The sequence below is a fragment of the Triturus cristatus genome, chromosome 3_2 (assembly GCF_964204655.1).
Source record: "Triturus cristatus chromosome 3_2, aTriCri1.1, whole genome shotgun sequence".
NCBI lineage: Eukaryota > Metazoa > Chordata > Amphibia > Caudata > Salamandridae > Triturus > Triturus cristatus.
This window is the reverse complement of record NC_140584.1, coordinates 816,715,256-816,739,285: the sequence shown is the minus strand read 5'-3', so window position 1 is coordinate 816,739,285 and position 24,030 is coordinate 816,715,256. Positions and strand designations below refer to the sequence as shown.

Here is a 24,030-nt window from a genome sequence, read left to right as displayed (position 1 = left end):
TGTTGCTTATCTAGTTTGCGTCTGCTTAGGGTGGAAGGTGTATGAGTTAGGGGAGGTGGTACAGCATGTGGGTCATGTTGTAAGGTTCTAAATTGTCCAATAGATGAGAGGCGGTTAAAAGAGAGTTGCTGTGTTCAACAGCGGCTGGTATTAATGGGCGAAGGGGGCGTTGCCCTTCCAGCGTCGGGGAGAAGACAAAATAGAGGCAATGAACACCATGGAGCAGCTTTAAGTGCTCACTGATTGGTTCTCCATTGCTCACCTGTGAACCAATCTAAAATCGTTTTTTTGTGAGGTTGGAGTGGAGTCCTCCTGCACATGTGCTGGCTGGGTGACGAATTCCTTGCTTTCGAGGCACAAGCGAGGAGAGTCACATCAGTCTGATGAGAGTGGCTGCACAAAGCGTCAGTGAATAGATTTCAAATGGGGCACTTATGGAGTGGCCCAGGGCGTAGTCAGCAATGTGTCATTCACTTTAAGGAGAAGGGGCAGGGCTGGCTGATAGCAATACAGTTCTCAAGAATCAAAAGAGGGAGGGAGAAGTTAAAGTTCCACTAAACTTTCCTTAAATGAACATATACAATCAAAAGGAGTGTAAGAGTTGTGTTGAGATGGGGGAGGGGCAACACCAAAATTATTGTGAGACCCTCAACAGTGTTGTTCCGCCAAAGGCATATCTCCCGTTGGCGTACTTAGCCACTGATCGTTACATCATTGGGTCTTTTCCTCCACCAGGAGGGATTATCTCTTGAATCTGAGACCACATGGGATCCATCATGGGAGGGAAAAAAGATTACAAATACCTTCTACCTTTAGAAAGGACACATTGTATTAAGAAGATCAAAGGTAGTGGTATGATTAAAAAATGTGAGATGTGAAAAGAGAGGTATTAAGTGTCTCTCACATCTATCTCTGGAAGAACCAGGTCAACATGTTTCAGCCAACTTTGCGCCCTATGGGTCGATGGCTTTCGTCTGGACCGAAAGGTTGTTTTATAGGATCCCTTCATGAAGACAAATTATATCAAATGGAACACTTTCCATCCAACTTTTGAAGTTTTATTCTTCTAAGATGCAGGCTGGAGAGGACGTGTCGTGGAGTGCACACTGAAGGACTAAGCTTCTCCTCACTAATGAAAGGAATAGTAATACCGTGCCTCTGCCGAGACCCGTGAAGACCTTCTAAAACAGAGACTAAGGACTGGGCAAAGAGTCCCATATGACCAAAAATGAAGAAAAAAACTTCAAAAGTTCAATTTTGGTGTTGCCCTCCCCCTTCTCCCCCGTCTCAACACAACTCTTCCAGTCCTTTTGATTTTACATGATAGCAATACAGTGCAGTGGGTGGCAACAATTGCACCAGTCCTTTCATCTCCGCACTATTAGACTTCTTAATTGGATAATGCAAGCTGTTGGAGTGGGCTATGGTTGAGTTTGGCAGTTCTTATTTCTGGAATTATCAGCATGCAGCAGGTATGCCGTAGTGCACACAATAACAAAAGCAGCGAGGCAACAATAGCAATTAAACATAGAAAAGAAAAAGGTTTTTGGGTCTTCAATAGTGTGTCTGTATCCTTCTTTAATTATCTTCATTCAACACATGTGCAGCCGGCTACAGACAGACTTCCTTATCTATGTTTAATTGCTATTGTTGCCTCTGCTTTTGTTATTGTATGCTATATTGTGTGATCTAGAAGCAGCGGATCATTGAGTTGGGCATCGTTATATTTTTTGTTTACTTGTGTGACTAATTGGGCTGTGTGGCCTCGAATCCCTTGACTGCTTGTTGAGACCATAGTATGCTGTAGTGTAAGTGCACCTGTTGGCTCCTTATTGCACGTGACGGACACCATTGAGCTGCTCCCGACCTGAAGTGACACTACAGGCACCAATTGGTGGAAAGAGAGAGACGCCTGCAGCCATGGTAAAAAAATTAGCGCACAGCAGGTTTGTTTATTCAACTTACCAAGAGCTGAACTGAGTGTGTGGGCTGCCATTTATTTTAACAAACGTGACGAGTCTTCCTGCCTGCCATATTTATAGGGACGCAGTCAGTCTGGGAAGAAGAACTGAAGACACCTTCAGAATTGCCTTTTAAAATCGATGTGTTTAATGTTTACACCAATTCCTTTGAAAAAAAAATGGAGATGGCAACAGCATTGGCTAATGATTTAGAATTGGTCATGGGAATCCAGCCTGCTTAGTGCACTTTCCACCTTTGGAAAATAGCTCCTTCAGCTACTAGTGTCAAATAAATCTGTCATTTATTTAATGAATATTCACTCACTGAACACTCACACAAACGTTCGAGCAAACACGCTCTTGCAAACTCACTCGGTGACCCACTTGCTAAAATATGCGCATTCGTTCACACAGTCATAGACACTTACATTTGTACAACAGTACTGTGCACACACTTACATACATACACACACTGCCATGCACACAAGCATCTGTTCATATGTGCATGCACTTGTTTGTGCACATAGGCTTGCACTCGAAGACGTTTCCTCTACACATATACGCATACATAGACACAACAAGCCACACTTTTTTTGCAAACAATTGCACACCCACTCTCGACACCACACACATACTCAAACATACATAGTGCTGAAAACTACACCAATATAGGCCATTTTTAAAAATATTCCCGAGGGAAATCTCTCCCAAACCTCCCTCAGAACAATCAGGTTCGCTCACTTCGATTGCTTGCATGCAAAAAAATATTAATTGGTCTTACGCCTCACGAATTTTAAATTCCACCAGCCTCCACTGGCTGTGTTGCTGTATATGTGTTAGGTGTGGGGTGTGGGGGAAGAAAGAAAACTTGGCAGTGGAGTTGATTTAGGGTGTGTAGTATTTGTGTAGTCAGGAAGGTGGGTGGAATTGTGATGGAACGTAATATGAGTTGTGTGTGTGAGATTTTGTTGTGCTGGTGTGTGTTATGTTTTGTTTTTTAGGAGTAATGATGGGAGGCGATGATGTATTTGTTTTTTTAGAAGAATTTTTATGCAAAGTATTGTTGGTGAGTGGAAGCTGCAAGGTAAAGGGGGTGGTGATGAGTTTTGGGAAAAAGTGTATGTGGTGCGTAAGAGGGGATGAACAAGAGTTAAGAGTGTTTGTGTTAGATTTGATTGCTAAAAGAGGTAATATGTGTGGTGCATCGGAGTGTAAGGGTTGTGTGGTATTGTTTTGTGGTAAAAAGAAAAGGAGTGTGTTAGTGGATGAAAAGATGGAAGGCTGGTTATAGGTTTGTTGGTGAGAGAAAGGGGTCTGTTAGGAGTAATTAGAGCAGGGAGTTTGTGTCTGGATGGGATATAGTTTAGAATTGTATAGATTTGGGTTATGTTTGTTATGTCTGGTTTGGTCAGGTAGAAGATAGAGTGGTGTTTTGTGCGTAAGTGAAGGTGCAAATGTGTGGTAGTTGGGGTAGAATGTTGTAAAGGTGTGATTTCTGGGATTTGTAGTGGGAGCTGGGACATTGAAATGTGTGTAGGGTTAGTTTGTACTAAATGAGTAGAGTACATTTGCTGTGAGTGTGTTAATCTGGTTGTGGATGTGGGTGGGTACTGTGTTTGCTTGTGAATGGGAAAATGGGCGGCATCTCTGGCCCTAGGCCTGACCAGTCCCTAACAGGCCCAAACAAGCAGCTGCCCTTGTCCTCTCCACTCTTAGCCTCGCCGCCTGGTTCCAGATGCCAACATGTCTTTAAATGCAATTCACTCACATTACAGCTGTGTACACAGATGGGGGGGGGGGAGGCTGCACCTCCTTACACTAATTAACAACACATACTTGCTGTAAAACCGCATAATTGTCCTCCCTCATGACTGAGTTACAGCAATTAGTAGAGACAGCCCTCGGCTGTAGAGCCAGCGAGCTGTAGGATTGATGTGGAAGGTTTCAGAGAGCACAGCTGTAGGATTGATGTGGAAGGTTTCAGACAGCACAGCTTTAGGAGTGATGTGAATGGTTTCAGACAGCACAGCTTTAGGAGTGATGTGAATGGTTTCAGAGAGCACAGCTTTAGGATTGATGGGGAAGGTTTCAGAGAGCACAGCTGTAGGAGTGATGGGGAAGGTTTCAGAGAGCACAGCTTTAGGAGTGATGTGAAAGGTTTCAGAAAGCACCGCTTTAGGAGTGATGTTAAAGGTTTCAGAGAGCACAGCTTTAGGAGTGATGTGGAAGGTTTCAGACAGCACAGCTTTGAGATTGATGTGGAAGGTTTCAGAGAGCACAGCTTTGAGATTGATGTGGAAGGTTTCAGAGAGCACAGCTTTAGGAGTGATGTGGAAGGTTTCAGATAGCACAGCTTTAAGATTGATGGGGAAGGTTTCAGAGAGCACAGCTGTAGGAGTGATGTGGAAGGTTTCAGAGAGCACCGCTTTAGGAGTGATGTGGAAGGTTTCAGAGAGCACAGCTTTAGGATTGATGGGGAAGGTTTCAGAAAGCACAGCTTTAGGAGTGATGTGGAAGGTTTCAGAGAGCACAGCTTTAGGATTGACAGGGAAGGTTTCAGAGAGCACAGCTTTAGGAGTGATGGGGAAGGTTTCAGAGAGCACCGCTTTAGGAGTGATGTGGAAGGTTTCAGATAGCACAGCTTTAGGATTGAGGTGGAAGGTTTCAGAGAGCACAGCTTTAGGATTGACAGGGAAGGTTTCAGAGAGCACAGCTTTAGGAGTGATGTGGAAGGTTTCAGAGAGCACCGCTTTAGGAGTGATGTGGAAGGTTTCAGAGAGCACAGCTGTAGGAGTGATGGGGATGGTTTCAGAGAGCACCGCTGTAGGAGTGATGGGGAAGGTTTCAGGGAGCACCGCTTTAGGAGTGATGTGGAAGGTTTCAGAGAGCACAGCTTAAGGATTGCTATGAAAGGTTTCAGAGAGCACAGCTTTAGGAGTGATGTGGAAGGTTTCAGAGAGCACAGCTTTAGGAGTGATGTGGAAGGTTTCAGAGAGCACAGCTTTAAGATTGATGGGGAAGGTTTCAGAGAGCACAGCTTTAAGATTGATGGGGAAGGTTTCAGAGAGCACAGCTGTAGGAGTGATGTGGAAGGTTTCAGAGAGCACAGCTGTAGGAGTGATGTGGAAGGTTTCAGAGAGCACAGCTGTAGGAGTGATGGGGAAGGTTTCAGAGAGCACCGCTTTAGGAGTGATGTGGAAGGCTTCAGAGAGCACAGCTTAAGGATTGATGTGGAAGGTTTCAGAGAGCACAGCTTTAGGAGTGATGTGGAAGGTTTCAGAGAGCACAGCTTTAAGATTGATGGGGAAGGTTTCAGAGAGCACAGCTTTAAGATTGATGGGGAAGGTTTCAGAGAGCACAGCTGTAGGAGTGATGTGGAAGGTTTCAGAGAGCACAGCTGTAGGAGTGATGTGGAAGGTTTCAGAGAGCACGGCTTTAGGAGTGATGTGGAAGGTTTCAGAGAGCACAGCTGTAGGAGTGATGGGGAAGGTTTCAGAGAGCACAGCTGTAGGAGTGATGTGGAAGGTTTCAGAGAGCACGGCTTTAGGAGTGATGTGGAAGGTTTCAGAGAGCACAGCTGTAGGAGTGATGGGGAAGGTTTCAGAGAGCACCGCTTTAGTAGTGATGTGGAAGGCTTCAGAGAGCACAGCTTAAGGATTGATTTGAAAGGTTTCAGAGAGCACAGCTTTAGGAGTGATGTGGAAGGTTTCAGAGAGCACCGCTTTAGGAGTGATGGGAAAGGTTTCAGAGAGCACAGCTTTAGGAGTGATGTGGAAGGTTTCAGAGAGCACAGCTGTAGGAGTGATGTGGAAGGTTTCAGAGAGCACGGCTTTAGGAGTGATGTGGAAGGTTTCAGAGAGCACAGCTGTAGGAGTGATGGGGAAGGTTTCAGAGAGCACAGCTGTAGGAGTGATGTGGAAGGTTTCAGAGAGCACGGCTTTAGGAGTGATGTGGAAGGTTTCAGAGAGCACAGCTGTAGGAGTGATGGGGAAGGTTTCAGAGAGCACCGCTTTAGGAGTGATGTGGAAGGCTTCAGAGAGCACAGCTTAAGGATTGATTTGAAAGGTTTCAGAGAGCACAGCTTTAGGAGTGATGTGGAAGGTTTCAGAGAGCAACGCTTTAGGAGTGATGGGAAAGGTTTCAGAGAGCACAGCTTTAGGAGTGATGTGGAAGGTTTCAGAGAGCACCGCTTTAGGAGTGATGTGGAAGGTTTCAGAGAGCACAGCTGTAGGAGTGATGGGGATGGTTTCAGAGAGCACCGCTGTAGGAGTGATGGGGAAGGTTTCAGGGAGCACCGCTTTAGGAGTGATGTGGAAGGTTTCAGAGAGCACAGCTTAAGGATTGCTATGAAAGGTTTCAGAGAGCACAGCTTTAGGAGTGATGTGGAAGGTTTCAGAGAGCACAGCTTTAGGAGTGATGTGGAAGGTTTCAGAGAGCACAGCTTTAAGATTGATGGGGAAGGTTTCAGAGAGCACAGCTTTAAGATTGATGGGGAAGGTTTCAGAGAGCACAGCTGTAGGAGTGATGTGGAAGGTTTCAGAGAGCACAGCTGTAGGAGTGATGTGGAAGGTTTCAGAGAGCACAGCTGTAGGAGTGATGGAGAAGGTTTCAGAGAGCACCGCTTTAGGAGTGATGTGGAAGGCTTCAGAGAGCACAGCTTAAGGATTGATGTGGAAGGTTTCAGAGAGCACAGCTTTAGGAGTGATGTGGAAGGTTTCAGAGAGCACAGCTTTAAGATTGATGGGGAAGGTTTCAGAGAGCACAGCTTTAAGATTGATGGGGAAGGTTTCAGAGAGCACAGCTGTAGGAGTGATGTGGAAGGTTTCAGAGAGCACAGCTGTAGGAGTGATGTGGAAGGTTTCAGAGAGCACAGCTTTAGGAGTGATGTGGAAGGTTTCAGAGAGCACAGCTGTAGGAGTGATGGGGAAGGTTTCAGAGAGCACAGCTGTAGGAGTGATGTGGAAGGTTTCAGAGAGCACGGCTTTAGGAGTGATGTGGAAGGTTTCAGAGAGCACAGCTGTAGGAGTGATGGGGAAGGTTTCAGAGAGCACCGCTTTAGTAGTGATGTGGAAGGCTTCAGAGAGCACAGCTTAAGGATTGATTTGAAAGGTTTCAGAGAGCACAGCTTTAGGAGTGATGTGGAAGGTTTCAGAGAGCACCGCTTTAGGAGTGATGGGAAAGGTTTCAGAGAGCACAGCTTTAGGAGTGATGTGGAAGGTTTCAGAGAGCACAGCTGTAGGAGTGATGGGGAAGGTTTCAGAGAGCACGGCTTTAGGAGTGATGTGGAAGGCTTCAGAGAGCACAGCTTAAGGATTGATTTGAAAGGTTTCAGAGAGCACAGCTTTAGAAGTGATGTGGAAGGTTTCAGAGAGCACGTCAGAGTGTAGTTCAGTAGAACACTCCTCGGGGCAGATGTACAAGCCCCTTGCGCCACTTTTCCCATGTTAAAAGTGACGCAAGGAGCTTGTAAATCTGCCCCCTCGTCTTTACTGGGGCTCATGGCTAGTGGTCACTGTGTTTTATTTTTTATTGGTGTAGCGACCTTTCAGAATGCCAGCCACAACCTATACAAGAATACACAATGGAACACAGATAGGTATTGGATCAGAATTGCACTGTTATAGCGCTTACTACCACTGACGAGGCGTTCAAGCGCCTTACGCTGGGCAGCACACTGCTCTGGAGCGCGTACAAAGGAAACAAATAATGTTATAAATGAAAGGTGTGCTTGGGAAATGTTTCAGACTTCAGCATCTTTTTGAGTGAAGTGAACCTTCCGTCTCGTTAGACAGTAGTTGTGCTTTACGTTACCTTGAGCGATTTTTGTGTAGCTCACATTTTCCATTGGTGTGGGCTTGTAGCACTGTGAAAATACGAGGCTGTGCATGGATTGCGTGGCAGAGTTGTGGGAATATCGGCAGAGCGCACCCTGGTCCTTTCCATAGGTGGACTGGATGAGGTGACGTCAGAGCACTTGACGCTCGGGCGAGGCCAGACCATACATACATAAAGTCGAATCGGCTGCTTCAGACTCAGGAAGGGTTGGAATGGCAGGTGCACGTTATTAACGGTCGCCTTTTATTGGCACTGAACCTTTGACTATCGGAATATTACATTCGCTCTCTTTGTTTCCAACAGTTCGATCAATATTTACAGTCCCGGGAGTGAAGCTGGAAACGGAATTCCGCGACCTTTTCGCCCCGTGCCCTAAAACGCAACCCCAAACACGGTTTGACTGGCGCTTTTGATGAACAGAATTGCGCAGGTAAGGAAACACGAGATTGTGTGTTGTTTTGCTTGGAGCAAGCTAAAGACTATTTATAGACATCGACGGAAAAAACAAAAAAAATGAAGCTATCACAGTTCTCGCTATATCAATGACTAAGGGGCATATTATCAAGCACGGCGTTAAAATTATCGCCGCTTTTGGGCTTGATAATATGCCGCAGAGGATTCCAATAGAAGCCCATGCTGACACCAGAACATGGGCTTCTATGGGAATTCTCTGCGGCATATTATCAAGCCCATTATCGCCGCTTCAGCGGCAGATTTCTGCAGCTAAAGCGGCGATAATTTTAACGCCTTTTCTTATTAATATGCTCCTTAGATACTTGGGCTATACCTTCGGTAGACGCCCAAGAACTTGTGATCTGGTGAGTCACTACATAAGTGACTTTGGTCAACATTTGACTGCATTTTAATGGTCTTGAGTTCAGAATGTCAACTACCACTATAGTCAAGGTAAGTATATACGAGTATGTAAGTTTAGATTTACTATTCTTAAATCGCCATATCAGTATCTCAACCAAAAATATATATCATCAGTGTTCATAGATGTGGAGTTAAGAATAGTAAACCTACACTAACATATATACACTAGCCTTGACGATATAGGCAATTTTTTCGAGTTATGAGAATTTTGGTGCCGAAATACCAGGGGCCTGAATCCCAGATTCTGTCTGTATCGCTGAAGCAAATTACAGGGATTACGAGTTATTTTCCCCTCAACAGAGAATAACTCGCGGATCTGGGTACACTGGGCCCAATGCTATGTGTTTTCCCAATTCGGAGGATTGTTACAGACTCAGATCCACATCCCTTGGCACCTGCCTGGAGCAGATAGTAAATGGGTGAGGGGGCATTGTTTCTATCCATGGTGCAGGTGTCGATGGTGCAGGTCCAGGAGCACAGAGAGCTGGCAAAGCATTTGCTGCTCCCCATATGCTGCAGGAAGAGGGAGGCAGGGGCCTGATGTAGAGGGTAAAACACACAAGATGATGGACGGAATGTTGCACATTGGCAAAACATTCACCCCCAGTCACAGATCTGAGTTTAATCCATCGTTATTTTGCTCACCACGCCACCCCAGTTCAGACATGGCAATATGCAAATCAGTCTTGACCCTGTGCCTCATGGGAACAGTCCGCACGAACAGCCAAGCCATGTCTTCCCTGGACCGGAATCAAGCATCCTAGGACCGGTTTCGGCGTTTCACCCCTCTTCAGCCAGGATAGCTTGACTCCAGTGGCGCAGTGAGCACGGGACCCACGTCTGGGCATACCCTTCCCACATAGGGCGAACAGCAAAACACACAAGATGATTGACGGAATGTTGCACATTGGCAAAACATTCACCCCCAGTCAAAGATCTGGGTTTAATCCATTGTTATTTTGCTCACCACGCCACCCCAGTTCAGACATGGCCATATGCAAATCAGTCTGTGCCTCATGGGAACACTCCAGCCCGAACTGCCAAGCCATGTCCTCCCTGGACCGGAATCAAGCATCCTAGGACTGGTTTCGGGGTTTCACCCCTCTTCAGCCAGGATAGCTTGACTCCAGTGGTGTAGTGTTACAACAAACAAATGATGGACGGAATGCTGACAATGCAGACATTCTCCCCCAGTCAAGAGATCTGGGTTAAATCCATCGTTCTTTTGCCCACTACACCACCCCAGTTTAGACATGGCCATATGCAAATCAGTCTTGACCCTGTGCCTCATGGGAACAGTCCAGCCCGAACTGCCAAGCCATGTCTTCCCTGGACCGGAATCAAGCATCCTAGGACCGGTTTCTGGCTATCAGCCGTCATCAGCCAGGATAGCTTGACTCCAGTGGCGTAGTGAGCACGGGTCCCACGTCTGGGAATACCCATCCCACTTAGGGCGAAAAGCGTTACAACAAACAAATGATGGACGGAATGCTGACAATGCAGACATTCTCCCCCAGTCAAGAGATCTGGGTTAAATCCATCGTTCTTTTGCCCACTACACCACCCCAGTTTAGACATGGCCATATGCAAATCAGTCTTGACCCTGTGCCTCATGGGAACAGTCCAGCCCGAACTGCCAAGCCATGTCTTCCCTGGACCGGAATCAAGCATCCTAGGACCGGTTTCTGGCTATCAGCCGTCATCAGTCAGGATAGCTTGACTCCAGTGGCGTAGTGAGCACGGGTCCCACGTCTGGGAATACCCATCCCACTTAGGGCGAAAAGCGTTACAACAAACAAATGATGGACGGAATGCTGACAATGCAGACATTCTCCCCCAGTCAAGAGATCTGGGTTAAATCCATCGTTCTTTTGCCCACTACACCACCCCAGTTTAGACATGGCCATATGCAAATCAGTCTTGACCCTGTGCCTCATGGGAACAGTCCAGCCCGAACTGCCAAGCCATGTCTTCCCTGGACCGGAATCAAGCATCCTAGGACCGGTTTCTGGCTATCAGCCGTCATCAGCCAGGATAGCTTGACTCCAGTGGCGTAGTGAGCACGGGTCCCACGTCTGGGAATACCCATCCCACTTAGGGCGAAAAGCGTTACAACAAACAAATGATGGACGGAATGCTGACAATGCAGACATTCTCCCCCAGTCAAGAGATCTGGGTTAAATCCATCGTTCTTTTGCCCACTACACCACCCCAGTTTAGACATGGCCATATGCAAATCAGTCTTGACCCTGTGCCTCATGGGAACAGTCCAGCCCGAACTGCCAAGCCATGTCTTCCCTGGACCGGAATCAAGCATCCTAGGACCGGTTTCTGGCTATCAGCCGTCATCAGCCAGGATAGCTTGACTCCAGTGGCGTAGTGAGCACGGGTCCCACGTCTGGGAATACCCATCCCACTTAGGGCGAAAAGCGTTACAACAAACAAATGATGGACGGAATGCTGACAATGCAGACATTCTCCCCCAGTCAAGAGATCTGGGTTAAATCCATCGTTCTTTTGCCCACTACACCACCCCAGTTTAGACATGGCCATATGCAAATCAGTCTTGACCCTGTGCCTCATGGGAACAGTGCAGCCCGAACTGCCAAGCCATGTCTTCCCTGGACCGGAATCAAGCATCCTAGGACCGGTTTCTGGCTATCAGCCGTCATCAGTCAGGATAGCTTGACTCCAGTGGCGTAGTGAGCACGGGTCCCACGTCTGGGAATACCCATCCCACTTAGGGCGAAAAGCGTTACAACAAACAAATGATGGACGGAATGCTGACAATGCAGACATTCTCCCCCAGTCAAGAGATCTGGGTTAAATCCATCGTTCTTTTGCCCACTACACCACCCCAGTTTAGACATGGCCATATGCAAATCAGTCTTGACCCTGTGCCTCATGGGAACAGTCCAGCCCGAACTGCCAAGCCATGTCTTCCCTGGACCGGAATCAAGCATCCTAGGACCGGTTTCTGGCTATCAGCCGTCATCAGCCAGGATAGCTTGACTCCAGTGGCGTAGTGAGCACGGGTCCCACGTCTGGGAATACCCATCCCACTTAGGGCGAAAAGCGTTACAACAAACAAATGATGGACGGAATGCTGACAATGCAGACATTCTCCCCCAGTCAAGAGATCTGGGTTAAATCCATCGTTCTTTTGCCCACTACACCACCCCAGTTTAGACATGGCCATATGCAAATCAGTCTTGACCCTGTGCCTCATGGGAACAGTCCAGCCCGAACTGCCAAGCCATGTCTTCCCTGGACCGGAATCAAGCATCCTAGGACCGGTTTCTGGCTATCAGCCGTCATCAGCCAGGATAGCTTGACTCCAGTGGCGTAGTGAGCACGGGTCCCACGTCTGGGAATACCCATCCCACTTAGGGCGAAAAGCGTTACAACAAACAAATGATGGACGGAATGCTGACAATGCAGACATTCTCCCCCAGTCAAGAGATCTGGGTTAAATCCATCGTTCTTTTGCCCACTACACCACCCCAGTTTAGACATGGCCATATGCAAATCAGTCTTGACCCTGTGCCTCATGGGAACAGTCCAGTCCGAACTGCCAAGCCATGTCTTCCCTGGACCGGAATTCGCCCTAAGTGGGATGGGTATTCCCAGACGTGGGACCCGTGCTCAGTACGCCACTGGAGTCAAGCTATCCTGGCTGATGACGGCTGATAGCCAGAAACCGGTCCTAGGATGCTTGATTCTGGTCCAGGGAAGACGTGGCTTGGCAGTTCGGGCTGGACTGTTCCCATGAGGCACAGGGTCAAGACTGATTTGCATATGGCCATGTCTGAACTGGGGTGGCGTAGTGGGCAAAAGAACGATGGATTTAACCCAGATCTCTTGACTGGGGGAGAATGTCTGCATTGTCAGCATTCCGTCCATCATTTGTTTGTTGTAACGCTTTTCGCCCTAAGTGGGATGGGTATTCCCAGACGTGGGACCCGTGCTCACTACGCCACTGGAGTCAAGCTATCCTGGCTGATGACGGTTGATAGCCAGAAACCGGTCCTAGGATGCTTGATTCTGGTCCAGGGAAGACGTGGCTTGGCAGTCTGGGCTGGACTGTTCCCATGAGGCACAGGGTCAAGACTGATTTGCATATGGCCATGTCTGAACTGGGGTGGCGTAGTGGGCAAAAGAACGATGGATTTAACCCAGATCTCTTGACTGGGGGAGAATGTCTGCATTGTCAGCATTCCGTCCATCATTTGTTTGTTGTAACGTCCAGTGGTGTAGTGAGCACGGGACCCACGTCTGGGCATACCCTTCCCCTTTAGGGCGAACAGCAAAACACACAAGATGATGGACGAAATGTTGCACATTGGCAAAACATTCACCCCCAGTCACAGATCTGGGTTTAACCCATCGTTATTTTGCTCACCACGCCACCCCAGTTCAGACAAGGCCATATGCAAATCAGTCTTGATCCTGTGCCTCATGGGAACAGTCCAGCCCAAACTGCCAAGCCATGTCTTCCCTGGACCGGAATCAAGCATTCTAGGACCATTTCCAAACTGGAATGGCATGGTGAGCAAAAAAACGATGGATTTAGGCCTAGATCTCTGTACTGGGGTGAATGTATGATATTGTTCTGCATTCTGTCCATCAATAGTTATTTTTGCAATTGCCACCCCGAGTGGGACGGGTATGTTCAGACGTGAGTCCCGTGCTCTCCATGCCACTGGAATCAAGCTATCCTGGCTGAAGAGGGGTGAAACACAGAAACCGGTCCTAGGATGCTTGTTTCCAGTCCAGGAAGGACCTGGCCTGGCAATTCGGGCTGGACTGTTCCCATTGGGCTCAGGGTCAAGACTGATTTGCATATGGCTGGGTCCAAACTGGAATGGCATGGTGAGCAATAAAACAATGGATTTAGGCCTTGATCTCTGTACTGGGGTGAATGTATGATATTGTTCTGCATTCTGTCCATCAATAGTTCCTTTTGCAATTGTCACCCTGAGTGGGATGGGTATGCTCAGACGTGAGTCCCGTGCTCTCCATGCCACTGGAATCAAGCTATCCTGGCTGAAGAGGGGTGAAACCCCGAAACCGGTCCTAGGATGCTTGTTTCCAGTCCAGGAAGGACCTGGCCTGGCAATTCGGGCTGGACTGTTCCCATTGGGCACATGGTCAAGACTGATTTGCATATGGCTGGGTTCAAACTGGAATGGTATGGTGAGCAAAAAAACGATGGATTTAGGCCTAGATCTCTGTACTGGGTTGAATGTATGATATTGTTCTGCATTCTGTCCATCAATAGTTCTTTTTGCAATTGTCACCCTGAGTGGGATGGGTATGCAGACGTGAGTCCCGTGCTCTCCATGCCACTGGAATCAAGCTATCCTGGCTGAAGAGGGGTGAAACCCCGAAACCGGTCCTAGGATGCTTGTTTCCAGTCCAGGAAGGACCTGGCCTGGCAATTCGGGCTGGACTGTTCCCATTGGGCACAGGGTCAAGACAGATTTGCATATGGCTAGGTCCAAACTGGAATGGCATGGTGAGCAAGAAAATGATGGATTTAGGCCTAGATCTCTGTACTGGGGTGAATGTATGATATTGTTCTGCATTCTGTCCATCAATAGTTCTTTTTGCAATTGATGTAGAGGGTGACTGAAGTGTCAACAGCACCTCTCTCAGTTCTGGGTTTGGTGTCTCAGGGTGCCTGGCAGTGCCGTAACACAGGCCGCCGCGGTGCGGGGGAGCCCCCAAGCTCCAGAGTGCCCCCTCAGTACAATACTCTGGCTGTAGAGCTCCTGATTGAGTCCAGAGGCAGCCCCTCCACGTGCCTTGCAGGGGGGGCCCTTCAAGTTTTGTTACACCAGTGGTGCCTGGTTTGCAGGCTTGGTAATTCCGCTGCCAGAGACCCCCGAAACGTGTAATTTGCCTTGAGCAATATTCCCGGTGGAGACAAGGACCGTAGTGGTAGTCAGTATGTTACAATTGACATTGTTGCTGATAAATATTAAAAACTCCATATTGGGGTAGAAGACTAAGTGCAAATAGTCACATAGTTTATGAAAAGTTGTTTTGAATTATTCATATCTTGTCAAAACAAGACAATATTAAAGGACTTTGAAAATCCAATATATGAAGAGATTGCATCACAGAAGATGATGAATTAGCAGACGTTGACCTGTTTTAGTGCAACCGTAAACTGCCACTGCATATTTTCTTGCTCAGGCTAAAGTACCCTACCGGATGTGCCCGCCTCTGAACCTCAGTTGCATTGTGTCCTGGCAGTCAAGATGCAAAAGTTTGCAAAATATCTAGTTCATCTGAAACTGTCTGCAATTATGTTACTGGTGAAAGCCGCCTACTAATTCTCAAGGGGTCGGCTAGGCACCTCATGTTCTCTTGGCAAGAATGTCATGTGATCACTACTAAAAATCATGTGAGTTGTATGGAATATACCTGAGCTGAAGCTAGTGTTGGGTTGCCCTGCTGCACTGTATATGAATGGGAGACCCACTTGTCAGTAATCTCTGGGATTAATAAACTTTTCATTTTTGCAATGAACCCTTTCAGACGACGATAACCTGAGTTGGAAGGCAATAAAACTGTCCAATAGGGAAATCTTAGATGCCTTTTGGAAGGTAAGACGAATGAGTTCTTAGTGATTTATTATTACAGTAAAACCAATTTCCGAGTTCATCAATGAACATGGCCTCTGTCTCTCTCACCCTCCTAAAGAGGAGAGGGTCTGACGACTAGAGCTGCTGACTTTGGTGCTGGAAACCAAGGTTCGAGCCTCGGGGTCGCGTCCACATCCTGAGATTCTGGGCCAATCACTTAATCTCCCTGTGCCTACCCAAAAAATAAAAATGAATGTGTCCTTGTGTAACGTAACCGGTGCTAATGTAAAGTGCTGCAATACCTTCAGATCGAGTTTCCGCTATATAAACCTGCAAATCTGCCATCAGCTGGCCACCAAACATTTGGTACCTTCAGAGAAGCCACCAACCGTAATGGAGGTTCCTCTGAAGGTACCGAAATAACCACTAGGCCAGCGGTAATCTCAAAATTTGGCAGCAGTAGTCCTTTAGGGTGGTGGATGTAATGTCCTCTGCCAACCTGTCGGACCGTGGGCCACCCACCAAACTCTATATAGGCCCTCGACCCTAGCTTTGCCAGGGGAGTTGCTATTTAAATATGAAATGAAGTCCCTTTGGAAGTCAGAGTTGTTGTCCAACTCAGGTGGGAGGACCATCCTAATAAGAGGGACACTATACTGCAAACATTTGTTTGCTAAATGTGTGTGCTTCCAACGTTCATTGCAACTAATTTCCCCAGAAGTGGCAGGAAGAAGCAGCGTCTCCAGGACAGACTTTCTTTCTTGACTTTCACTTTATATTTGTTGTAGAGGTCAAAAGAATTATTCTGCCTTAGTGGAGCACAGCTGAAGGCACAACAACCACTGCGAAAGAGCAACAAAGTGTAATCTACATGAAGTGTTGAGGGCCAAAATAGGAACAGGAGAGACTACTTCTTTTACCCACATGTTCACAGCCCACACTCATATGGACTTCATGTTATTTGGGGAAGAGCCTTCACAAAGCAGAATTATTTGAGGCACGCAATAACAAATGTTCCTTCCCGGCTGGCGGCATTCAGTGGAGACAGATGAGGCTTTACACCCAATGGTGGAGACTGAGAGCTGTGGGATGGTTAAGAAGGCTATCCAAAACCTCACTTAGGTGATATCAAAGCTTGATAGAAGACATGGCATTAATGTGGGAAGCATTTACAAATCGATGATCGGAGTATGTGTTTCCACTATTTAAGAAATTAGGAAAGACTTGGCCAGGAGGCTTCACACTTGGAAAAAAAGAATAAGGCCCTTCGGCCAAAGTATGCAGCATTCCCAAATATGGGTCATCTAGTAGAAAAAAGGGTGGATTTTATGAAAACTTCAGAAGAACTTAGGAAATTTGATTATTTGGAGTAGAAAACACGACAGAGCGACAAGGGAGACACATTTGTTAAACTACTCGCATAGTTGGCAAGCAGAGAAAATAACAGTAATCACTAAACTAGGCAGAGTAATTGGCAGATAGGCTGATCACTGCAAGATAAACTATTAGTGGAATGAGAGGTAATATTGGCTCTCTAACCAATGGAGATAGAAAGGTAAGATACCAGAGAGCGATGGACTTTTCAAGAGCTCTATGCATGTACAGAAATACATAATGGTCACAACTCTTCGACATGTACATCTGCTCGCCACTTTGAGAGAGGTGGTCAAGGTGGTATGGCTGAAGCAGACAACATTTACATTTAAAAGTACTAAAAGAAAACAACAGTGTTATGTCCAGGATAAGTGTGTGGATCTGGTAGGGATTGACGAGGCGCGTTTCATCCCTGGAATGAACAGAGTAATAGACCGAAGGAGGCTGTTTTACATAATTGGAATACTAAAAGCATGCACCCCCAAATTGACAGAAGCATCTCTTGATGCCGAAAAAGCCTTTCCTTGCGTTGGTTCTATTGAGATTTGTCATTCCCCAGCCAGCCAAAATAGTAATTCTCCTACTCGTATGAAGTCATTTGAAACCACCCAGTTTCCAAGGGCAGAGGTTCAACTAGATTTGCTTTAAAAAACCCTTGACCTGGCAAACCATCCACCACAGAATTTCCATGTCTCTGTGGTTGTAGCCTTGCAGTATTTAGGACAGTGGGACTACCACCGCTGATTTTCTTAGCTGTGCTTTTTTTGTTGTTGAGGACATAAACTCCTGCTTTGGAAGTGTGGTTTGGAAAAAACAAAAATTAATGTTGAGTGGACCATACAAATGTGGTACCTGCTTGACATGCATATGTGCTTTTAGGCCATCCACCGCAATGGCAGATGCACTGAAGTCACAGAGATCCCCGCCAGGCAGGCTGTCTCTAAAGTGACTCACTGAAGTGGTCACAGGAGCTGCATGAATGTTTTTATGTTTTCACTAAAGGGTCTGCCCTATTCTAAGACAAGAATCCTGGGCAGGTGAGATGGAGCATTGCCACTCGCATGTTTCACAGGAGTGGGCCCATTCCTGTAAAGAGGAGCAAATCACAGTTGAAGCATCTAGTTCTACACCTGTCTGGCTAGTGCTTTAGTATACTGGTCCATGGGATACATTATTTAAAGAGGAGGTGGTTAGGCATCCATCTCCAACTAGTGTTGTTGCATTGTTCAAAAAGTGACTGCCATCAGAGCCATTTTATTTTTTTCCTTTATATATAGCTGTATATATGCCCTTGTGACAGCGAGTCCTAACATGCATTAGGCATCTTCATTCTCTTTTTAGAGAGGGTACTAGGTCAGGAACGGAATTTTTTTTCTCTTCAGACATGGAAGGACGATAAACGGGGAAAGTTCACCTCCACAGTGATGACAGGCATCCCCACTCCATTATACACGGAGTCCCTTTTTCTATGGCATGTTCGCCAACACACTCATACTCTCCACTTACCCTGAATGGGGGAAGGGGTTAATTATAAATATTACATATTTAGTTATAGGGCCTTCACCTGCTTCTTCATCCACTGGCCTAGTGTTGTGCCTTTCACAGGGGCAATGGCTCCTTTCGCTGTGAGTAATGGTATTCTGCTTGCCAATATGTGCTTTTAAAAATTATTATTTTTATTCTTTGAGGGTCCAGCAGTTCTGCACACACCTTTACTGGGTCTTTGCTACAACTTACAGTGAGCTGCACGGGGCATTTTTTAAAGGCCTTCAATGCCATTCAAAGATAGCTGCCTGTGCATACGCACATATGCAGTTGAGCACACATAGGTGGCCATCTTTGAATGGGCTTTCAATCCATTCAAAGATGGCAGTTCATTCTTGCTTATGCTTGGTTAAACATAATAATTTGAATACAACTTCATAGGGAGTTTGGTTTTCTTCTTAGGTAATTGTAGTGAATATCAATGTCCAGTTGGACATATTGGAACATTAGGTCAGTAACCCTGTTCGAACCTAGAAAAAACAAAGATAACTTTATCTGGGATATAGGATTTCAACGGATGCATTTCTGTCAAACTACATAGCAAATGGAGCATCAAAAACCTACTGGATCAATAACAGCAGTGGAAACTCGATAGAATAAAATGCACCTTCATAGAGAATGTATGGGTTGCCACAAAGTGGGTTTTGGGAAACAATAAGGCAAAGGCCAACTTTCAAAGATCAATGAAATATGATTTTGAAAAAGTTCATAGGATTGGAATATAACATAGGTATGGTTCTCCCCAAAAGCATGTGTGGGAAGAAATGTGCCAAATGGTGTAACAAGGGAGCATATTTGGCCACTAGTATCAACTCAAACTCAGTTCTATAGAGTGTTTCACCTTCATAGAAAAAAGCGTTGTGTAATTGGTGAACATCAATTCCAACTCTCCATATAGAAACCTGAATCATATGCTAGTATTTAATTAGTGCCCACCTGGACCACAGCAGGGACGTCACACTGGACAAACCGTGCCAGTTTTATTTGCATGTAGCAATCTATCTCACATTATTGCATAAGAACCCCAAATGTGCGGCAATCACCATGTGTGTGTACATGTATGGTACTAAAAAAGGTAAAAGTAATTGTATATGCATTACATATTTGTGCCCAAATGTAGTCATGTAACTGGCTTCAACTTACTTTTTCTTCGACCAGTAGTACTTACCTCACTCAGGTCAGAGAACTATATCAATGGGGAAAAACCTACCCAGCTCTAATTTCCTGGGTTATGCTCTTCTCCTTTGGTAACGGGTGAAGGTGAACAAGTACCACTTAGACCAGTCATGACTGATTTGACAGCGAGATGTGGGCTCAGAAACGAGACATCTAGCCAGGGAGAGGAAAAGCTTTCTTTAGCAGGATCACAGCAATCGGCTCTCTATTGAATGAATGTGGCAGTTCCTCTGGTTGGCTCTAGTCTACACAATCACAGGGGTATAGGTATTGTACCCTACAGCATTTGGGGCCAGATGCATCAAAAAATGTTTTACGATTCGCTATTTGCGAATCTTTGCGATTCGCAATTAGGGAATCGCAAAACGGCATGCATGAAAGTGTTCCGTACACTTTCTGCGAATCCTAAGGGGTCGCAAATGACCTACCTCATAAATATTAATGAGGTAGGTCGCAATTTGCGTCCCCCTAAGAATCGCAAAAATCACAGGGATGGTGGCCTGCTGAGATCAGCAGACCACCATGTCTGTGATTGCTTTTAAATAAAACAATCATTTTTTTTTGTAAAGCAGCCCATTTTCCTTAAAGGAAAACGAGATGCTTTACAAAAAGAAACATGAAAAGTTTTCTTTTCATTTTTTAAGAGCAGGCAGTGGTCCGTAAGACCACTGCCTGCTCTTAAAAATGCTTTTACAAACATTCACAAAGGGGAAGGGGTCCCTTGCGGACCCCTTCCCATTTGCGAATGTCTTACCACCTACTTGAAGTAGGTGGTAATATGCGATGTTTTTCCGACTGCATTCATGGTCACAAAACATTCATGCATACTGTTAGGATTCGCTATTTTGAAGGGACGTCCTAAACACGCCCCTTCCAAATAGCGAAATGCAAACCCATTTTGCGATTCGGTAACAGGTTACTGAATCGCAAAATTGGGTTTGATGCATCGCAAACGCATTTTTGGTGATCGCAAACGGGCCGATTCTGTGAATCGGACCATTTACAAGGAGAAAAATGCTTGATGCATCTGGCCCTTGGTTCCTTCTATGTCATCCAGAGGCCAAGGAGGCTATTACACCAGTGTGGGGAAGAAGACTGACTCAAAGTAGAATTGCTGCTGGATTGCTAGACCCCCTCCAGACTTAAGTCTAGCAACCCTGCAGTGTTGACTGACTGTGGTGTATGGCAAGAGAAGGAGGACCTACTAGTCTGTTGATGAGCGGAAGTGCTCCTGCTAGGAGGAATGTCCTTATCCTTGAGAGAGTCTGCAAAAGGCCTGGCTGACTGGAAGCTCAATGAGCAGAGCCTGTCCAGAAGCCACATGGGATGAAACAAGAAGAGCATCGGGGTCATGGATCGGTTGCATTCCCTGCCACTGATGCAAGGGTGAGCTTACAACTCCCCAACCCATCCTATGCATTAAAAGGTACATGTATCATCCCTCCTTCAGTTACGAGGGCTCAGAAAGCAGTCGGACTTCATATTGCTAGTGTGGGTTCTGGTTTCTCTAGCTGGAGGGGGTTGCCTCATCCACCATTCCCACACTTCTAGTTCTGGAAATATTGCTGGTTGTAGTCACAGTGTAGCCTAACCATAAACGTACCAGTTCTGACCAGTGTCACCTGGAATGGTTGTGGGTGCTACAGGTCACATGTGAGACCCCATCACCACAAAATCTTGTCAGCGACTAGAACATCCAAAGATACTTGCCCTTAAAGGGAAGGCATATTTGGAAACAGTGTAGGGAGATGACCCATTATCTCCTTCAATTCCCTTGAAACAGAGATGAGTTGTGTTCCTAACATGCCCCGGGACTTCGGTTCACTGTGATCTATGTCTCTAACTGAACACTGGTGACAGGACGCTGGGTCACCAGAATATCATTGACAGCATTTGGAGCAGAAGCTAGTTTTATGAATGGGGTCCCAGCTCTTAGAGGAGTGGGCTCTACATTTATTAGGGCGGCTGTTTTTATTCAAGCCTTCTGCTTTAAATTGTGACACCTTTTCTTTTACCCCATGGTACCCTGTGGATCATATTTGGGCCCAGAGTCACCGCAACTATGTCTAGTGCCCACATTAAGCCCCTAGTTTGCTACGGTTTTGCTCCTGCTAAGATGTAGAGACCCAAACACTCATGCAGCTCCTTACATCAGTGTGAAACAAGTAATCGTAGAGTAAGATTTGCCATGGGGTGAATGTTAACATAAATCTAGTGCCTAGCACTAAGGAACTATATTAATGTTTGGTGATATATCTTGGCCCTAAAAAGCACTAGCACATTTTGGATTTTTATGTGTACTTTCTTTTTAATTAAACTATTTACTTACCTGTTAAATATAGTTATTTACTTCCCCTAAAGTAAATCACTGCTTGATATTGATTTTAATGTTATTTACCGTGTCACATAGACTCTGAGTTTCTAAGTTCCTCCACCTACTGCTGTAAGTTGTCACTGCTCCTGGGGACACATGCATGATCTGGAACTATCTGATTCAGTCTATGACTGCTACGCCCTCAGTATCACCTTTAAAACCTGCTACTTCACAATTTTGCATTCCACTACCTTGCTGCTTCCATGTACTTGATGCTTAAACATGTGGCTGAAGCATGGGGCCATTTTCAGGCCAAGTCACTAGTATGAATCGGCACATAGCTGCAGGGGCAGCTCCTCTCCTAAGGCGAGAAAAAGCTGAGAGAAATTGGCTAGAGAACACAATAAAACAGCAGAGATGTAGAGGGGTAAGGAGAAGAAGAGAACAAGCATTTGCAATGCAATAGGTCTTGCAATGACATTATTTTGAGCTATTGACATTGTAAATAGCAATGCCTTTAAAAAAATTAAAAGGCATTGTTTTTTACAATACCAAAAGCAACACCTATTGCATTGCATAGCGTGGTGTCCGTGAAGACGGCGCTGCGCTTATTAAAGTTTTAAAAAAAAGAGTGTATTGGGGGGCAGAGAGCATTGGCATAGCTACTAGGTCTCTCTTTTGGGACCTTATAAGTTTTTAGTTATGCAGCACAAGATCTTTGGTGCAACAACATCAACTGTTGCATGGCTAAACACTTATAAGGTCCCAAAGGCGAGACCTATTGGTTATGCCAATGCTTGTTATACCTTGAAACTAATTAAAAAGATTCTTCCGTTTACACCTAAACCCTTACAGAAATCAGTAGTTAGCTCTCTGGTGATGTCTAGAATTGACTATGCGAATGGCCCGTACCTAAATGCCCATCAGCACGGGTTAAACAAATTGCAGACACTACAGAATAGGTCAGCACGGACCCGTTTGAAAATTCTGAGATCTTACTCTGTTGCAGATACCATCAAAAAGCTACACTGGCTTTCTGTGAGACAGACAGTGCTTTTTAAGGCTCTCTGCATTGTCTACAAGGCCTTGCATAACCAAGTTCTTGAATTCTTTAAGAACCTTAGCTGGTATTCACCCTCTAGATCCTTAAGATCCGCTTCTGCCAAAATGGTATCCGTACCCAGGTACAGGCGAGCCTCCTGGGAAAGTAGATTCTTTGTCATGGGTGCCTCTAAAGCCTGGAATAAAATTCCTTTTTCCATCAAATCCATACCAAATCTGCTGGCTTTCAGGAAATCACTAAAAACCTGGCTCTTCAGGTCCTGCTAACAATCTCTTCGGGGTCTCATATGGTGTTTCAGCTAGCACCATGAGAGGAAATGAAAATCTATCTAGAACTGACAGGTGGATTTTCTCCCGTGAGGCACTAAGCCCTCCAAAGGGCCCTCACCTATTTTTGCGTCTTACCACTCACTTCATGCTGAGTGCGCTGCGAAGGGATATTGAAATGATGACCGCGTTTCTGCTTATGGATCCCCCCCATTGCATTCCATGTATACAATTGTATATTTCCCCTTTATAAATGTGTACACGAGTTGTTCATTTATGTGTACTAGTGTGAGTTATAATACAAATATAATGGGCAACAGAATGCATATGCTAATTCTTACATTCCACATCATTAATCACAAGGACTAGCCTTTTTCATAATAACTTTCATTTGTTCACTGCCAAAACATTCCATGTTTTAAGTGGCGTTTGTCCTTGGTTTATTAGAAGTAGAGTAAAGAAAAAGACTGTCACCATCGCGAAATGCTCAAGCATGTTTTTTTTCCAATCTTATTGCTCGGGCATCAGTGTCAGCTTTGTAACTCACGCCTGATGATTATTGAAACTGGGAAACTGCTCAATGTATTGGAGTTTCCTTTTAGTTTCTATCTTCCAGGAAGCAAAACAAAAAACATCAAAACACACATGCACGTAGACACATACACACACACTCTTCAACCTCCCCCCCACCCAACTCCTCCTGCACTCCCTCCTCCCCTTCCCAAACACTGCACTATGTCTCCTCTCCCAGGAAGGTATACCCTGCTCTGCTTGTTCTTGGGACGGTCACTGCCACCACGGGATTCCTCTCACCTCTCTGTTTTAGGTGAATGAAAGAGGATTAAGGCACAACTTCTTGATATCTGCATGAGCATGTGTGAGATTACTATTAAACACTTTTGCAACGAGGCACAACATTGTGACTAATATTCAGAAAAGTGGGACAATTAGGTTGTTACTCGTGACGTCTGTTCTGTTGATTCTGAACCCTGGCCTCTGCATACTCCTGGAACCTTGAGCAAACTCA

General features: G+C 45.8%; 1 protein-coding gene across 1 annotated transcript in view; it reads left to right on the top strand.

Annotated features, from left to right (window-relative positions):
* Positions 1-24,030, top strand: part of CDK15 (cyclin dependent kinase 15) — a 521,515-nt gene that overhangs the window by 466,414 nt on the left and 31,071 nt on the right. Inside the window, exon 13 of the mRNA XM_085646903.1 lies at positions 8,100-8,226. Within this exon, the coding sequence (XP_085503029.1) occupies positions 8,100-8,209 (110 nt within the window). The 3' untranslated portion in view covers positions 8,210-8,226. The remainder of the gene's footprint in view (positions 1-8,099; positions 8,227-24,030) is intronic.